Genomic DNA, 19502 nt, shown 5'->3' with positions numbered 1-19502 from the left:
GTACAGAGGTTAGGTTTCAGTATGAATTTTAAGGGGCACAAACATTCAGATCATAGTACCTGCTACACGCAAGAATGTTCACTACAGCTTTATTTATAAAAGCTATAACGGGGGAGGACCCCAAAATCTGAAATAGCAGAATAAAATAAAACTGCGGTTTATTCATATGATGGAATACTTTCAGCAATTAAAAAAATGAAATAAAAAAACAAGCTACTGATACACTCCCAAAATGGATGAGCAAAAGAAGTGAGATACAAACAAGCCCATGCTGCATGACTGCATTTAAATAAAGTTTAGGAACAATCAAAACTAGTCTAGGGAAAGAAAAGTCAGAATAATGGTTTTTCAGGGATGGAGAAGAGGTGGTTACAATTAGAAAGGGACAAAAATAACTTTTTGGAGTGATGGATATGTTCTTTCTTTTGGCAGTGATCACAGTAAGTGTATTTATATGTAAAATGTCATTAAGCTATATACTTTAAAGTTGTATTTTTTAGCCTATGTAAATTATACGTTGCTGTAAAAAAATTTTTTTAAAAATTTAAATGAAGTTTCTCCTCTCAAAGAACTCTAGAGCTAATTTTAAAATGTTAATTACAATAACTATTCCTAGAAATCATAAAAAATATATTTATTTTTAGATATATCTTATATATCATATCTAAGTTACATTAGATAACACTGTAGTGTAACAAAGCATTCACCAATATTATTATGGTTAAATAATTTGTAATTTCTGATTATCTATCAGCAATTTAAACTAATATACATCCATCAGAAATCTTTTTAGGTTCTAGCCATCCGCATAATAAAAATTTAATGTGAAGTATAAATACATGACACTAGCATATATAAAACGTTAATCAAATACATGAGAGTTTGTTAATAGCTGATCTTTCACACATCATATAACTACTAGGTTCCTATTTAAGAAACAGAAGTCAGGAAAACAGAATAAAATACCTCACATGTTAAATTACCTGTATGAGTAGGCACACCAAAAATATGTGAGAAATAATTTTTGGCCAAACATTTCAAAGGACTTCAAAAGAAAAACTAGAAAGACAGTTAAAATTACATACCCAAAACAGGATTTGCCAACAAAAGGAAAAAAAACCAACCAGGCATACTTTGCAAGCTACACATATTTGCATACGTTGATACTACGAGTACAAAGCTCTGCTGTTCTTCCGTATCTGGGGTGGGGGGTGTCTTTTCTGGGACCCACATTAAACATCATATTCCTCATAAAGGCTCTCCTACACTCCCAGGCTATATTAATCATTACTTTTGATGGTTCCTACTGCACTCTTCCAGACTATCACAAGACAAATGTCTATTATATGAGTTAATTGCTTTCATGTTTGACCTCCTAGCTCTAGCACTGTGGTTGCAATAGGCACTCAATAAATGCTGGTTAAACAATTACAGCAATGTAATGGAGGGAATCAGAATACTTGTTCTGGAGAGAAAAAACATCTATCTGGACATAAGATGATGAATAGAAACACTAATATTTTGAACAAATTAAAGTCATTTTCAGATGAGGAAAGATCAAATTTCATGTTCAAATGCTGTTCTTACTTATAAGGCTTCCCCTCCCCCCACTTTATAGAGATATTATTCATTTCCTGTTAAGGTTTTAATATATTTTTTTTAAAGTTTCACCTTTTCTCACATTGAAAAATTCTCATATATTATTGAGAGTTCCAAGCATTTATTCATAACTCAGGTTTGGGATTTGCACACCACTGGAGAAACTGCTTCCTAAAGATAGACACTTGAAGAATTTTAGAAAAAATAAAACTGAAAACCAATAACATGGGTGCAAAGGCACAAAGCACTCCATGACCTTGCAGAAAATTAGTTTAAACTCTTGTATACTTGTATAAGGAATAGTTTTTGTTGCTTCGCTTGCAAAACTTTGAGGAATTCATGAATTTGAAAAGGGGACACTATAAAAAATGAGAATTTTTCACTTTAGAGGAATGAGCTCAAAGGAGATATACTTTAAGATAATAAGAACCATGTTCTTCCAATTGTAAAAAAAATAGGCCTTCCCTAGGAAAACAACATTTCTGTGAAGTGTGAAAAGGACTAAATAAACGACAGAAAGTTTTTTACATATGGCATAGAAAAACTGATCTAACTAAAAATGAAATTATGGTCAAAAAGTATTCAGATACACAATGGGTAGAGGACATCTTTTGCCTGGGAAGTGAAAAGGAAAGAAGAAAACCTATGCCTTCTCATTTGTGCCAACACTAAAAATAACGTTGGGCTAGAAGTATGAAAGTTCTAGTGTTATGTTAGATAAAGGAATTGGATAAAATTCTTGGAAATCAAATAGTTACAATAATCTTGGCATAAAAAATTTCTACAAGGACTAATGCTGTGGCTGAATTATCATCCCCTTACCTTTGTGATGAGAATTCGGTATTTTTCTACCAGGTGGTCATTGTTGTGACAACCTGCTAGTAGCTGCCAGACTTCTCCTCGAAGAGCTTCAGGAACACCACTTCTTACTAAGGATGACAACTGCTTTGGCCTCACACTCAAGTTGAGATGCCTAAAGATTAAGCCATAATCCACAAGTTTATAACAGACGTATTCTCTAAAAGAGTATTATTTTTATGAAAGCTAAACTAAATGATATACAAAGACTTAATAAAGGTAACATATTAATAAGGGAAAAAAAGCTTTTGAACTAGATGTGGCCAATATATAACTGTAAAAGACTGGGTGAAGGAAACAATTCTGCAGACTGCTTAAGTATCTTTAAATTATTGCCTTTTTTTTTTTTGATAAAATGCAAAACTGGAAACCATAGCTTCATGGTTGTGGTTTGTGTAAGAAAAACAAAGCAAAACCCCCAAATTCCAATCAGTGGACACATTGCCAAAGATAAGAGCTTGGCCCTGCATCAAAATTGACAAGAGAACTGTGTATTTTTATATTTTAAGTTTAAATAAACATTTATTCTAAGTTAAAATAAATATAAAGATAAATGCTTTCAGCAGTTTTTATGAAACCTTGCTTCAAGTAACTTTTCTGAATAACTATGGTGGACAAGAAAGTTTTTATTGTACAATTATAATCTCATAACAAGTTATTAAAGTGTCTGAGCTTCATTTATCTCATCTACAAAATGGGGGAAATAAAACATACTGAAATGTTGGCATTAATTTACAAAGTGCTTTTGCATAATCTCATTTGATCCTCACAACATCCATCTGAGGTATGTGGTAGTATCTTCACTTTTACAGATGGAGAAAGAAGTTCAAGGAAGTTGATTAAAAGACTGAGATAGTCCTCAAATTCTAAGACCAATCAATCTGTCACAGCTGCTTTGTGATTTGAAAGCCACCATTACTTACTCAATAAAGCAGGATCCTTACATGGAGAAGATCCCGTGACTATCAGATTTGAACAGAAGTTACTAATACAAAATAACCACTATCAAAATATAAAGGTCTGAGACTTTTATCAAAATTCTCCCAAAATTCTAGCAGAATGATGCATAATACATTTTAAAATAGTTAATTCTGTGATGTTAGGACCCTAATACAGCAGCCATAGACAACTGAGTATAGTTTTATCCTTGCTTAGGCAAAAAAAAAAAAAAAAAAAAAAAAAAAAAAAAAAAAAAATATATATATATATATATATATATATATATATATATATATATATAAAGTTGAAGACTTAGAAGCAGAAAGAACAAGAGTAGCTCTATTATTAAATTCAAGGATTGGGTACACTATGGCCTATGGGCCAAATCTGGCCCACCACCTGTTTCTGTAAATTAACTTTTATTGAAATACAGCCATTTTTATCTCTTATGTATTGTCTATGGCTGCTTTCCCACTACAACAGCACAACTGAGCTGTTACAACAGAGAGTATTGGCCACAAGGCCTGAAATATTTACATGTGACTCTTTACCAAATCAAACCAAACCAAACAAAAAAATCCTAACCCTAGGTTTATTTGCTAACCCTAGCTTGATTTATATTGGTAAACTTATTTTCAGAATAATTTTGTCACTGATGATAGTAACTTTACCTAACTCAGTATACTACTTTATTACTGACATTAGTTCTCTTACCCAGTAAAAGTCACATTAAAATGAACCTTGAAAGTAAGAGCTCAAAAGTACTATTTATTACCAATACTACCACTAAAATCCAATGTAGAGTTAAATAAACCAGCTCTGGGATCAGACTTGACTGTGTTAAACAAATTCTGGGTCTGCCATTTACTAACCAGAATTGTTGACAACCTCTAAGCCTGTTTCCTCATCTATAAAAATGGATACTAGTTTATGAATGTGTTATAGTTGAAATAGAGCACATAACTTAGTGCTGGGTATATGGTAAATTCATTACTTCATAATATGATTACTATATTACAACACCTTCTTTTTTTCAATCTAGAATAATCCTGAATGGTGGTTCTACAGACTTGTACTTTGCAAATGAAGAAATAAACTCAGAAGAGTTAAATGACTTGCTCAAAATCGACTGCTTGAAAGTAGGAGGTAGGATCTGAAGTCAGGTCCTCCAGGCTCTAAAAACGTCATAATATTGTGATGCTTCCTATCTATAGAACACATATAATAATTATGAAAAAATTATGATGAAATAAATTGGAGAAGGGAAACTACTATTATTTCTGAAGACATGACTGAAACTAGCAAAAACAGTTTTAAATACCCTGAAGACAGTTGAGACAGATGGAAATAGTTAATATATTTGAGGGAGTAAGAGAAGGATGTAATTTAATTAAATGAACAATTAACAATTAAATTAACAAAATGAATAAACAAAGCTTGATAACAAAACAAATTCCAAGCAATTGTCTTTAACGCTACTGAGTTCATCGCATAAACTCTAGAGTGTAAATGCTATATCTAAATGATTTTAAATATATTATGTAACCATGTCAAGACTCAATTACATTTCTATTTTAATCAGAAACCTTTTTATACAGATGAAATTCATGCCAGCAGCAGTCCAAACACTCTAAATTCACTAAACTGAAAATATATTATGATGAGAGCATCAGCAGGTTTGTCTCCTGATTGCTAAAGAAGTATCAAAAATAAATGAGAACTATTCCCCTGGGGGACTTTTGCAGAGTTCATTTATTAAAACCACTTGTATGAAGACAAACCACGCTTGGTTTGCATTCCCTTCCTGTACACATTTGACATTTCCCAGTGTGGAGAGTGTTTTACCAAAAGTGTAAAGCACTGTTAGAGTGCTAGAAGCAGATGATGCCCATTTGTAGTCCTATCCCTTAAGGGCATGAAGTTTTTTGTTTGTTTTTTGTTTTTTAATGCTGAGACACAGTTTTACTAAGAATAGAGTAAAAGGCTTCAACAGTTGAAACTCCAGAGAAAAATCTGACTCCAAAGTAACAGGCCCACAGGGAACTTATATGACAACCCTAAAAACCAGAAAGTCAGAAAGAGAGAACTGCTCAGATCATTTTCAAGTTCAGCTCTTTTCAGCATATACTGGCATCCTACACAGTGGAAAAAGGAAACTGCATCAATGCCTCACCAACTAGATACCACAGTGTCTCTGATTTCATTAATAAATACCTGAAAGTAGTGTATTCTTTTTAGACAGTCTACAGGATATTGCTTAACACTGTTGTCAAACTGTCTCTTGAGCTAATGAGAAATTCCTGAATTTTACAAGTGTTAAGTAGGAAAAGTTACCAGTAGAGCAATTAATATATATCATGTTTGTAACACTTTGCTCTGACACTTTAGGCACATAACAGAGATAAGGAAAAATCCCACCTGGAGTCTCTATCATGGTTCTATGTATTATGTGAGCATCTTCTGAACGTCCCTGATTTTGTGTAATGTCTTAACTATTGTGCATTATCTTAAACAGGCAGTGGTTCATAATGGCTTCAATATAAAGGACCTCTTTCTTTATTTATTCTCTCCATGGATTCCATGTTTGAATAAATATTTTCTGTAGCAATGAGAATTTATTAGGTTTCTGATATTTTGAAAGTTGATTTCAGATCTTTACTATTACCCTTATAAATCTCTAAAAACAGAGAGATTCTAGAACATGAACCTCATACTTAGATTACTCATAAAATTGGCTCCAAAACTGAATACTGTAGTTAGGTAAAATTCCATATCCATAAAATAAGAATAGCAGATGAAAAGGAGAACTATTTTATTACAACTTACCATTTAGACAGCAGTTCTCCCCACGTTTCAAGAATTTTTTCTGCACATTCTTTGGATACATCACCAGATCCACTCAAGAGAGGTTCATCATTATCTTTAATAAACAGAACACACAAAAAAGGATAACAGAGGTGGCTATGCTAGCCAGAAGAATGACATGGAAACCTAACAGTCAAACTGGAAAGATTTTATTGGGAGCACAGTGTCATAATTTCTCTTTTAGTATACAGGTATAAATACAAAGAAAATAAAAAACGGTCCTAGGTGGAATGTTGTTGTAATCTTTTTAATTCTCTTTTGCTTTCCATATAGGTCCATATTATGTCAATGGCAGAAAAGAGCCATTTAATTATAAAATGAGAGAACTCAAAATGTGGTATGTTCTCTCACCTACTCCAAAGCAAATAGCTTTATGCATGAAAATATACAGCAGTCTTTTGTATAACAGTTAATAAAATTACAAACCATGTAGGAAACCAAAATAGGAAAGTAGAGAATATCTGAATAAATTATGATACATGTTTACAATGTAAATGCATGTTGACATTTGTTTACATAATGATCTGGTAAAATACCACATAAAATAAAAATATCAAGAGCTAAATCTTCATCATAATCTAATCTATATTAAAAAATAGAAAACAGTCTGGAATAAACTATGGCAAGACATTAACAATTACTGACTCTGAATGATGGAGTTATGATTATTCCTTTCCTCCTTCATGTTTTTTTGAAATTCTAAATTTTCTACAATGGCATAGATTACTTTATAATAGAAAGTACAAAAATATTAAAAAGGACCAAAATGAATCATTTCAAACTGAGTTCAAGTAATTAGGAAATGTCAATTCAAAAAAGAATCTAAAGACTGTAAGACATGAAGACAGTGAAGAAAATGACAATGATAAAGGCGTGTGAGAGAAAATTGAAGTGTAATGAAAGTGGGGGCGTATGTGAACTTAGATCTGTTTAATCAATCTTCTTTTGTTGGACATTTGGAAAGTTTTCAACTTTTAGCTACAAACAGTATCAGGATGAATATAGCTCATCACCTTTATTGACTATATGCCCAGAAGTGAACTTCCTGGGTTAAAGATGTATGCCTTTAAGGATTTTGAAGCTTACTGACAAACTGCCTTCCGAACAGTTTACCAATTTACATTTGCACTAACTGGGTGCAACAGTACTTGTCTCCATGTGTCCTCAAACAATGCTGTTTCTAGATTTTTGGGCTTAACCTGCCTGAAAAAGTTTGGATCTTTAACTGCTGATGATTACATCATGAATTTGCACCCTTTTAGATAGTACACCTGAAAGCACAAATTTTAAAGGTTCAGAAATCCAGTATACTTATTACTAAACTTCTTTACATTTTAATGTCTTGAATATTATCACCAATTTTGATAGTGAGACAGGGAAGAGGACAGACTGAATATCAAAGAGTCATCTGCAAATGGAAAAAGAAGGGAGAAAATCTTGAGGACACTAAGATAAACTTCCCCTGTTTCACTATTTTGCCAGAATTGACCCTACTTTCTAAATGCCTTGAGTAATTCTCTACTCCTTAAAATATCAATATAATACAACTCTTTGGGAGACAAAAGCTACAAAAAATGTATTAAAATTTACAAGAGATGACAGTTCCTTCAAGGAGATTAGGAAGACCTACCTTACAAAATTCTCTTTTACTGTTTAAATGTGTTTAGAATGCTGTTTCTGAACACCTCCCCTTTATAACTCCTGGTTTCCTGCCCTGTAAGTACGTATGTCCTGTGGTAAGGAGCCTCTCTAGAGGATTACTGCCATTTCTTTCCAGGGAGCAAACATCACAACAGGACCAAATTCTCTGGTTTGTATGCTGGGCTAGAGAGAACTGAAAGATGCCATGTCTGTAGTCTTCTTCATTTCCGGTTCTCCTGTCATTGGCTTTTCACTGTGGAAATGGATCCCAGGAGGGTTACTCATCCTGCAAACATTTACTGAGCACCCATTATGTATCAGGAATTGAGTTATACACCAGGAAGAAAATGTGGGGGAAAAAAGGACACATTCTCTTCCTTTACAGAGAGCTTGTGTTCTAGTGTTCCCTGATTGTCCCATGGACTGCTTACTGCCATTAGTCCTTATCTTTCCCTAGTTAAGAGTTGTCAGTTGAAGCCCTTTGAACACCTTCAATTATACTGAAAAATGTATGCCTGCTATAGATTAGAACTACGTCTCAGTCTGGATATTATCCATTAGATGGGCCCAAATTTCTTTGTAACTAGTAGATATCCTTTAACATCTATAGTATGGAGATTAGGGTTTCATAATAAATAAGAGCGTCTTGTTGAATTTTTGGTGTTTTTTACGTTGCTGAGTTTGAGAGGAAGAGAATTTTATAAACTTTTATCTGCTCTGCCATCTTAAGCAGTGCTGACCTAGAAGGGAAACTGCAAGTCTCCAGACTACCAGCTATACAGTAGACAAATCTCAAACAATGGGAACAATTTCACCTTTTTCAGCCTGAAAACATGACTTAAATTGGCTCTGCAGGGAGACTCTACATTGTATCTCTGACTTCTCAAAAACAATACATGTGCTTTCTTTGCACCTCAGAATGCTTTCTGTGAACCAAATGCCCAGAGATGATGACAGGATAGAGTTCAGACTCTTAACTCACAGACCTGGATTAAAATCATCCCTGCCAATTTCTAGCTGTTATGACCCTGAGTAAATTCACTTTTCTGAGATTTCCACTTCCTTACGTTCAAAAGAAGGATAATAATAAGTCCTATTTTTCAGGATATTTGTGAGGATTATACGAACAAAGTATTATTTTACTTTACAAATAAAGTATCTATCTACCACATATTAAGCATCTAGTAATTGGTGGCCACTGATGTTACTAATAAATGATCCTAAGTTGACCAGTCACAAAAGGAAAAGTTACAGGGAACAATAAGAATTGGAAAGTCAGACTTTGCTCTAAACTTGAAAAAAGTACATATAATCCTGGATATGTATTTCTTTTAACCCAATCAAACATTCCTGCCACCCTCATACCTGTGTTAATGTAATTTCTTAGCCAGAAATGCCCAAACCATTTATCCCTGAATTCTCCTTGCGCTTTAAAAGTGCTAGCTAAAAACTATTCATGATGCCCCACTACATAGCCCACAATGATACATGAATTCTCCTCTACGAATGTCCAGAACACTGCCTGTGAGCCTCACAGAGGCACATGCCTCATATGACCTTCTCTCATAATCAGCTTGTTTCTTACCTTAAAAATAAAGCTCTGGTACAAAACAATAATTTGGAAAATGTCTCCCAAACTTTCACTTTTCCTGTGCTCTTTCACTCCATTTCTCACTTACATACAGTATCTTTTCACAGAGATTGACAGACTGACAAATTAGTTCAGATATAACCATGAAAAATAAGAGAAGAAAAAAGAACTGGCTGATTCCTAATGTGTATCAGTGTAGAAATCCAGTAATGTATAAATCAGTTGAGGTGGGAATATTTATTTAGGTAGAAACTATGTCAATTTGATCTAAAAAGGTGCTGTTTTAATACACTAAGCTGGCATAGAATGATTCTTTAAAAATAAAAGCACTAATTATAAATCTTACTTTTTATAACTTGATTACAATTATCTTAAAGAAAGTTCTACATTAATCATTTTTAATTTACCATAGTCCTTTGCATAGAGTCCCATAAATATTTACTGAAAGAATTCAAAATACTTTGTCACATTATCAATTCCCTAATAAAGTTATAATGGTCTGCATGGCCCACCACCCTAAAATAGGAATTAAGCTCTCCCTATGAGTTACCTTCCTCTTCATCATCTTCTGGAGGAGAAGGGATCATTGAGCTCTGAGATCCAGACTGTGGCAGGCGGACTGAGGGACTGGCTGTAGTTTTCCTCCTCTCTCTTTCTGATTCACTTTCCAAGCATACAACTTCGTATAAAGTGTCACTATTGTTCTTTCTCTCCTTTTGCTTTATCTTGAAGATGAAAAAATATTATATATTAGGTGATAAAATTCTTTATTTTTCAACTGAGTACTATTTCTGATTTCATACAGAATGAGAATAAAAAGATACTACTTTGAATATCTGAACTAAATGTAACCTTTTCTAAATAGAAGAATAAATGCTTAGATTTAAAACCCTTATGAAAATAAGATATTTACTGAGCAGGACTCTAGCTTTGCAATTTTATTTCTGGTATTCAGATTGTATCATCAAATATCCAACTACCAATATTTAGTAAGTGTGAACTAAAAAGTTAACCATTCTGTAGCTTCCAAGTTACTTTAGAGTGTCATTCAAGATTTCCTATATAAAACTATACACAAAGAAAATGTTTTAAAGTATTCTAAAACATAAAGCTTAGGACTAGAAAGTTCTCTTAACCACCTCCCTGCCCACAAATCCTTTAGCTTAATTTTAACAGTACAGAGAACTTTTCTTCAATTAAAAGCTACAAGGGGTGGGAGGAGAGGCAAGTGACAGAAAAGAGATTAACAGAATCTATAAAAAACTTGAAACTCAAATTGTTTTGTATTTTAGGTTTATTTCGAAGAAAACACATAATAGTTTAAATTGACCTAAATTAAAAACTAAGAATAGGGAATATAAAACTTTACCAGAATAGTATTTAAATACATTAACATTCCATATTGCAGCCAGTTTCAGGAGGAGAAAAAAAGAGTGAAATATACAGCAGAAGGAAAAGGCAGAACTGTAGGAAAAGATACAGAGACAACTAGGAAGGTGGTAACACCAAAGAGAAAGACATACAGGCATAAAGTAAAAATATAGAAGGCGGGGGTGGGGGGGTGGGGGCAATAAGAGGTTCATTAGGTACAGAAATACCAGGCGGAGCTGATTTTATGATCTTAATGATCATTTGAGTTCTTAAGAAAAATTACCCCAATCCTGAAAGGCAAAGATAGTGGCAACATGTCCTTTCAGTATCATCCTAAGGCACTATTTAATACAGTAGTAAGTAAACTTTTCTGTAAAGGGCCAAAAAGCAAGTATCTTGGGCTATGTGGGCCCCTGCTGCAGCTACTCTGCCACTGTGGTGCGAAAGCAGTCACAGACAGTAAGTGAATGTGGCTGTGTTCCAGAAAACCTTTATAAAAACAAGCGCCACGCCAGATCTGACGCACAGATCCAGATTCACCAACTTTTTTATTAACATGTCCACTCAAGGGCTGTTTAATTTTCTAAATGAATAAATGATTTTAACTTAACTACTTACTATTAATTAAGGACCCTGACTCTGTGAAGTTACATATTAATCTGGAGGATATGCAAATGATTTCTGTCCAATAGAAAAGACAACCCAAAGGTTACCTATAAGATATCCACCAGTTTTGTTTCTAACTAGCACTCTTGTTCTAACATCCTTTTTTTTTTTTTTTTTTTGTAAAGAAAGGACTATTTAAACTTGCATTCCTCAAATACTTAGAACGAGCTTCACCATCTTACTGGTTCCCTCACTACTTAATGCATTAAATTAAAACCTCTGACATGTTCATTTCTAAATTTGTAACTATGATTTTTAACTTTCAAATATTATACTTTGATAGGGAACAGGATTTACTTCTTTTGTTTTGTTATAAATTACTCTCTGAAACATTAGTTAACTGCTATCTGCAACAGTTCAAAGATCAACAATAGCTCTTTATCTTCAAAAAATTTTTCTCAAAAACTATATAAACATAATAAACACTGTAGTTCACCTAGAAACTCTCTGTGAGTAACAGTGATCAGAGTACTATTACTTTTTGAGTCAGATAAATATAAAGTCAAGAAGTAGACCACACCTGTAAGCCAAGAACCCCAGCTATTAAAAATGTTCATTGTTGAAGCTGGGTAAAAGTACATGGGGGTGAATTATACTACTCTTTTTATTTCTGTGTGCACTTGAATTTTCTATAATAAAAAGCTTTTAGAAAGCACTCTTAAAATACAAAAAGTAGATGGGAATAAATGGAAAGACATCACATATTCTTGGAAAAAAATGACTCTATATTGATATAAAGATGTCAATTCTCCCCAATAAAAATACCAATAATTTTCTTCCAGAGCTACACAGGTTGAATATAAAGCTTATATGAAAAATGAACAATTAAGAATATCTAGCAAAACCCACAAAAGAACAGTTGAGTAAGTAAGCCTTATCAGATAAAAAAATATATTTTAAAGTCTACATAATTAAAACACTGATATTAGTGAACACATAACATAAAGACCCATGAAAAAGAATATAAAAACATATAAAAACCAGAAATAGATCTACGAAAATCTGACATATGATAAAGGTGGCATCTTAAATACTGGGGGAGAAGTTAGGCTTTTCAGTGAATGATGTTGGGACACTTTTGGGGACAAGAGAATGGCCATTCGGAAAAGATTAAATCAGTACCGATCTGGAAGAAAATACTAATGAATCAGTGATCTAAATAAAAGTAGTCAAATGAAACCATATAAATAATAAAAGAAAATGTATAAAGTCCTTTATTACCAGGGACTAGGGAAAGCATTTCTAATTATGATCCCAAATCCAAAAGCTTTAAAGGAAAAATGTGATAAACTCAAGTATATAAAAAGAAATTGTGTGGTAAAAAAGCCCTAACACTCATCACAATTTAGGTCAAAAGACAAGTGACAAACCAAGAGAAATATTTGCAAATTATATCTCAAAGGGTTATTATGATCTCTTCAAATACATAAAAAGCCTCTAAAAATTGAGAAGAAAAGGCCAAAACCAAAGAGCAAAAAAGATGGAGACAACCCACAGAAAAGGAAAGGAAAATCACCCTTGTATATATTAAAAAAAAAAAAAGCTTGCTTTCATTCATCAGAGGATAAATTAAAACTACCATCAGATCCTTATGTTTGATAACACACTCTGACAAGCCTGTGGAGAAATTCTTTAGATTTAAGTGTTTTTTCCCCTTTCCTCTGTCTCACTGAGGTTCCACCATCCCTCTTAATAAAAATAGCTAAAATGTATGAAGAACATACTATATACCAGGAACTACTCCAAATGTGCTGTACAGTTTCTCACATAATGTCACAATAACACTATGAGAAAGATTCTACTGCTATCATTTTATAGCTGAGTAAATCAAGGCTCAGGGAGTTGAAGGAATTTGCTCCAAGTCATAATAAAGCCAGTCAACGGTAAGATCTCTGTACTCTGAGTCAAAAGCCAAGTTCTAGATAACCCTATTCTAATCCTTTGTTCCTGCCACAGGGAAGAGATGGAAGAACAGTCCTAAGACCCAAGTTTACTTTTTACCTCTTAATGTGACACTGAAAAGAAATCTCTAATCCTGTCTGCTTGCTACCATTTTCTAACTATAACCAAAAGGGCTAACTTGGAAACACTGGAACTAAAATATTTACTGCTATAGAAAAGTATATTCAAGTAAATCCACATACAACATTATAATCTTATATAATGGAATTTCAAAGTTACATGCAAAGAAAATCAATTTAAAATATTTATTTAGAACTATTATGTGCTAGTTACTTGGGATAAATCAGTGAACGAGTCAGATTAGGAATACTGCCTTAGTAGAGGTTTCTAATATGGAAAATAAGTAATAAATAAAATAAAAAGAAGTATATTTTGTGGTATACTGGAAGCTAATACCCTTGTGAAAAAAAAAAAAAAAGAAAGAAAAATGTATGATTGTGGAGGGAAACAGCATCAGTGGATAACTGGGCAAACTGCAGTGTTAAATGGAGTAGTTATGAGTTGCTAGGAAGTAAATCTGAGCAAAAACCTGAAGATGATGAGGACTGGAAGGAGGTGAATAATAGCACGTGGGATCCAGGGAAAGAGCATCCTAGGCAGAATAACAGCAAAGCCCCTAAGATCACGTTTAGAGCAGAGGAAGCTAGCAAGAAGTAACAGCACGAGAGGAATTAGTCTGTGATGTAATAGGCATCAGATCATATAGTGTCTTACAAACCCACTATAAAGACTTAGGATATTATGGAGTAAAATAGGGTTAAAGGATTTTGAGCAGAAAAATGATGTGATCTGACATTAGGCTGCTGTAATGAGGATATATCAAAAAGTGACAAAACAGAAATAGGGAGATGAGTGAAAAGGCTTGTGCAATAATCCAGCTAAAAACAATGATTCAGTTGAGGTTAACATAACCTAGGTGGTAAGAAATGGTCATATTCTAAAATTTTTTTTTCGGGGGGGAGGGTATGATTATTTATTTATTTTTAGAGGCAGTAGTAGGGATTGAACCCAGGATCTTGTGCATGCTAAGCACGTTCTCTACCACTTGAGCTATAACCTCCCCCTAGGTATGTTTTTAAAAGTAAACAGAATTTCCTGATAGACTGGATATGGGGTGTGAAAAATAAAAGAGTATAATTCTTGGCCTAAGCAACTATTAGGGGAAGATGCCTATAAACTGATTTAGTAAAAACAGGTAGGTAGAACATTTTAGGGGTAGAGGATGAGACATTTTTGGACATGGTAAATCCGAGACGTCCTGAAAGCTTAGTAAAGGAAGGGTATTTAAGGAGGAGGGAGTAATCACCTACATCAAATGTTGCTGACAGGTCAAATAAGGTGAAGACTCAGACTGACCACTGGATTTAGAAATTTAGGTCACTGTCAAGGAGTTCTGATACAAAGGAAAGCAAAGAAAGGAGCAGAAAGTAGTGGGGCAATGGGGCCAAAAGAAGCTAAAAGAACAAAACAGAAATTTCATTTTCTGCCCACCACAGGAAAGACAGAGTATGGAGTTTGACTTTGACCAAATTAACTGACTTTTTTTTTTTTTAACTTACTCAGAAGACTGTAACAGAGTCTCTGGAATCTATCATTAAAAATGCCTAATATATAATCCCATATTACTAGACCAAGAAACATGAAAATGTGACTCACCAGACATCAGATTTAGCAGTTAAGGATTTTAAAAGTGGCAATATTGCAATAATGCTCAAGAATATAAAAGGTCTGCTTAAAATAAAAGGTTAAAGAGGCAATCTCATAAGAAACAAACTATTAAAAAAAAAAAAAAGAACCAAATGGACATTATAGGAAAAAAAAAATACAAGATCTGAAATTTTAAAAAAATTTATTGAATGGAGTTAACAACAGACTGAAGATGACAAAAGAGTGAAGTGAATTTTAAGATACATCAATAGAGAGTATTCTATCTGAAAAAAAAAACAAAAAATATTTGAAAAAATAAACAGAGCCTCAGAGATCTGTAAGACAGTATCAAAAGGTCTGAAATACATATAACTGGAATCTCTTAGGAGAAAGAAGAGAGATGGGGCAGGGAAAAAAGTTGAGAGAGATAATAACGGGTCAGAATTTCCCCAAAAAGGATAAAAGAAATAAAAACATAAATTTAAAAATTCATGAAGCCCAGCAAATCCCAAAAAGAAAAAAACAAAAACAAAAACACATGTAAGCATATAATAGTTAAAGGTCTGAAAATCAAAGATAAAAAAACAGCCTCAAAGGCAGCCAGAGGAAATGATTCATTACACCGAGGAACAATATAAATGCATTCCAACTTCTCACCAAAAAGAATGAAAACCAGAAGACTGTGGAATGACACCTTGAAGTGCTAAAAGTAAAAAACCGTCAACCCAGAATCCTATATCGAGTGAAATATCCTATAGGAATAAAAGTGAAATAAAGACATTTTCAGATAAAGATATCTAAGAGTTATGTCTTTAGTAGATCTGCACTAAAAGAAATTCTAAAAGAAGTTCTCTGGGTTAAAAATGATACCAGACAAAAACCTGGTTCTTCAGGAAGAAATGAAGAGCAAAAACAATGACACCATATGTGGGTAAAAATAAAAGACAATTTCTCTTAATATGTTTAACATACATGTGGACTGTTTAAAGCTTGGGTTAGTGATAAATTGATAGCTTGGGTTAATGATAAATCAGCCACAGAAGTAATTTCTCCTATTCCCCTTTTATATTTATTAAAAAAAATACAGTACCTGTTTTAGTTTCAAAAAGAAATTTTCAGTAGTACTACGTTTGCTGAAGGGCCAGAATAATCTTTCATTAGGTGAACAAACACGGACTTTTGTCTCCAAGAGAAAGCGAACAGGCTCCTGTACTTCTGTTATTACCAGATCAACAGCTGTGGTCATAAACAGCACTTTATCTACAGAGAGAGAAAGGACAAGCAAATTTAAAAACTGAAAATGTATTTGCTCACATGATGACTGTAAAAGTAATTACTTCTATTACAAACTTCCAAGATACCTTAAGGTAATCCATCAATTAAACAAAAAATTTTAAATCACTATTTAGAATTTTTTTCTTCTGTATTGAGAATTCTTTTCTTGGGTGGACTCCTTGAAGTGGCATTAGTTAAGTGACAGCAGTATGCACTTCAAAAGCTTATGAAATGTACTGTCAGATTGGTTTGCAAAAGTGGCACATGCCTTCTTTATGACTCTCTCATCAACACTGGGAATTCATAACTTTTCAATCTTGGTTAATAATGGTAAATCTCTGTTTACATCCTTTATACATGTATCTATAGTGCTCTGAATAACAAGAAAAAATGAAGAGGAAAAAAGAAATGCTCATTAAGAGGCATTAGTCAAGAAAATAATGTTACATTTTCAGGATAGGATATTATGCAGCCATTAAATGACATTCAGGAAGAGTATGAAATATCCTGAAAAAGGCTGTTTATGCACAGCATATCTGAAAAAGCTATGTATGAAACTGGTCACAGTGGTGCCCTTTAGGATGGGGTGCTGGGAACTGTGGTAGATGTTTCCTTTCCCTATATATCCTTTGAAGATTTAACTATATGTGCATATACTATCTCTCCACAAAAATAAATAATATTCAAAGTCTGTAATTAAATAAGTACATAAATAGAATAGGAAGCAGGAAAAGGAAAAATGAAGAGAAGAGAGGGAGGGAAAAATATTTTATTTACAGTTCAAATTTAATAATAAACTCAAAGAACTATTTAAATTCCTTGGCTTCATCGGAATTATGTAAACACTATTTGTCAAATAAGCGGTCCTAAGACTTGGATATCTTTTTGGGACTGAAATTTCTGTTAATAACGTCAGCAATCTGCATTACCTTTAGGAGTTTCTTCATTTACAACTTGAAAATGTGGGGATTTTGGATTCCAGCTCCCAGTAATAACATAAGACTTTCCATCTGAACTTTTGCCCATAGATTCCTAAAGAAAAGAGTAAAAACAACATTAATGCCGAAGTAAGTAAACAAGCGCTAACCCCCATTCTGCTGCTTTTAAAAAACAGGTGTTGCAAAAATATGAGAACATGAAAGAGGATCATATATATATATATATATATATATATATAGAGAGAGAGAGAGAGAGAGAGAGAGAGGGAGAGATACATATAAAACAAAAGTTAGGAGTATTTATGAATGATTACAGTCAAAATTAAAGATGTGTCATTATTTACACTACTGCTGCCGAGAAATCATATATAAAGAAAATGCTTGCAAATCATATCAACTTGTGTAAACATTAGGGAAATTATTATCTAAACCTATGTTGAACTCTTCCGTCAAGTGAACAATTCCTACAAAAGTTTTAGTTTTGAAAATAAAGATTTTCATATGATAGCAAAAATACTAATACCACCTACTTTAACAAAGCTCATTATAGTTTGCAAATAATTCTCTTACAAATTGTCTCCTTTGTTTGCCACATCAACCCTACACGAAAAATAAGAATTATTCATTATTACACAGTCAAGAAACTGAGGCTGAGACTAAGTAGGTCTAAGGTCAGACTAGTAAATAGCAAGTCAGAAATAAGGAAATTCCCTTATCTTTGTTTACTGCTTCATTAATGCGCTTTAACATTAGATTCAGTGCAATGACGTTTATAGACGAAAAACAATATATAAATTAAAAAAAAAAAAAAAAAGCCATCCTTACCAAATCTAACAAGTGCATATCACTATTTCGTACATCTTTTCCAGGGCTAAGGAGAAGGCCAAAACACCTGCAAAAAAAAAAATAATAAGAATTTGGAAAAACGATGACAGAAAAAAGATGTTTAGGTCACTTAAAAAAAAATTCTTAATCATGGAAAAAAGCATACATTAAAATTATCAATAAATTAGCATTACCAAAATCATCCTTATTTCTTTACTCAAGAGAAATAAATTGCTTGCCTTTTATTATCACACAGTTGAAGTCAACATATTAGCTGAAGATTTGTAAGAGATAATTCAAAATGAATGAAGTATTCACTTCAATGCCCAAAAGAATTCCCTAGGGAACAAAGTATTTTGCAAATACATTTTGAATACAGTATATGGCTGCTTCACTAGATTGACAAAAAATAACATTTAAGCTAAACTAACTAAAGATGTTTACCTTTCAATGGCAAGTTCCTTATTCGTTGTCTGTTGCACATAGATGACAATCTTCTTATCAATTCCTTGGCGGAGTTTAAAGCATTGTCTGTCTTTATCTTTAGGAACTGCACTGTAGAAAAACATGTTCATTAATTTTGCAAAGTATTTTCTTGTGACATCTACCAGAACAATTCTTGTTATGATGTGACAATCAGGTACAGAAAAGAGTCGTTTTCTATGCTTGATTTTCAAATCATAACAGATATTTAAAAATCATCACTTGCCTCTTGATGTAAAAAATATCATTATTACTGTATGTAATCCACTAAACCATTACATAAACCATTTATAAAAGCTACAAAACCACTCTTACGCCCCCTAAAATGTGGCTTTAGTTTTTCCTTTTCTTTTGATGTGAAAATTAAATTAGGTATTTATAAAGCACCTAGGCACTCAAAAAATGTTATTTTTCCTTTCTATTTAGCCACTGGCTTTTTACAAATATATTACTGTTGACTGATCTGTTTAAATATATAATGAATAGAAGATAATTACAGATCCTTTGAATTTCAAAACAAGATACCTTAAAAAAAATAATAGAGATGAGGAAGATATGACCAAGAGTAAGCTATTGCCTAATACTTCCCTTAGTCAGTGATAAGTTTATTTGTAAACCTGGGTAATAACTATAAAAATAACACTCATGATACAGTTAAACATCAGCTTAAGAAAAAAGTTGAAAATATTCTTATAATGACAGTTGACCAAAATAATCCTCTAGTCTCCCACTTTCTCTAGCTCCTTTATTCTCAAAGGCTTATGGAAATCAGCCAATATACAGCAAATCAATACTGTGCCTTATTATCGTACAACTTTTAAGATAATGGCAACAGAACCATT

The 19502-nt window shown here is 32.9% G+C and overlaps 1 protein-coding gene across 4 annotated transcripts in view; it reads right to left on the bottom strand.

Annotated features, from left to right (window-relative positions):
- Positions 1–19502, bottom strand: part of RABGAP1 (RAB GTPase activating protein 1) — a 134637-nt gene that overhangs the window by 70717 nt on the left and 44418 nt on the right. For all 4 annotated transcript variants that reach the window (XM_031450405.2, XM_031450401.2, XM_064490500.1 and 1 more), the window contains 7 exons: positions 18622–18732; positions 18178–18244; positions 17344–17446; positions 16230–16399; positions 10044–10218; positions 6223–6316; positions 2422–2572 (listed from right to left, as the gene is read on the bottom strand). In XM_031450405.2, coding sequence (XP_031306265.2) covers positions 2422–2572; positions 6223–6316; positions 10044–10218; positions 16230–16399; positions 17344–17446; positions 18178–18244; positions 18622–18732 — 871 coding nt within the window. The remainder of the gene's footprint in view (positions 1–2421; positions 2573–6222; positions 6317–10043; positions 10219–16229; positions 16400–17343; positions 17447–18177; positions 18245–18621; positions 18733–19502) is intronic.

Source organism: Camelus dromedarius, chromosome 10 (assembly GCF_036321535.1).
Source record: "Camelus dromedarius isolate mCamDro1 chromosome 10, mCamDro1.pat, whole genome shotgun sequence".
Lineage (NCBI taxonomy): Eukaryota > Metazoa > Chordata > Mammalia > Artiodactyla > Camelidae > Camelus > Camelus dromedarius.
This window is presented reverse-complemented; position numbering and strand designations above follow the sequence as displayed.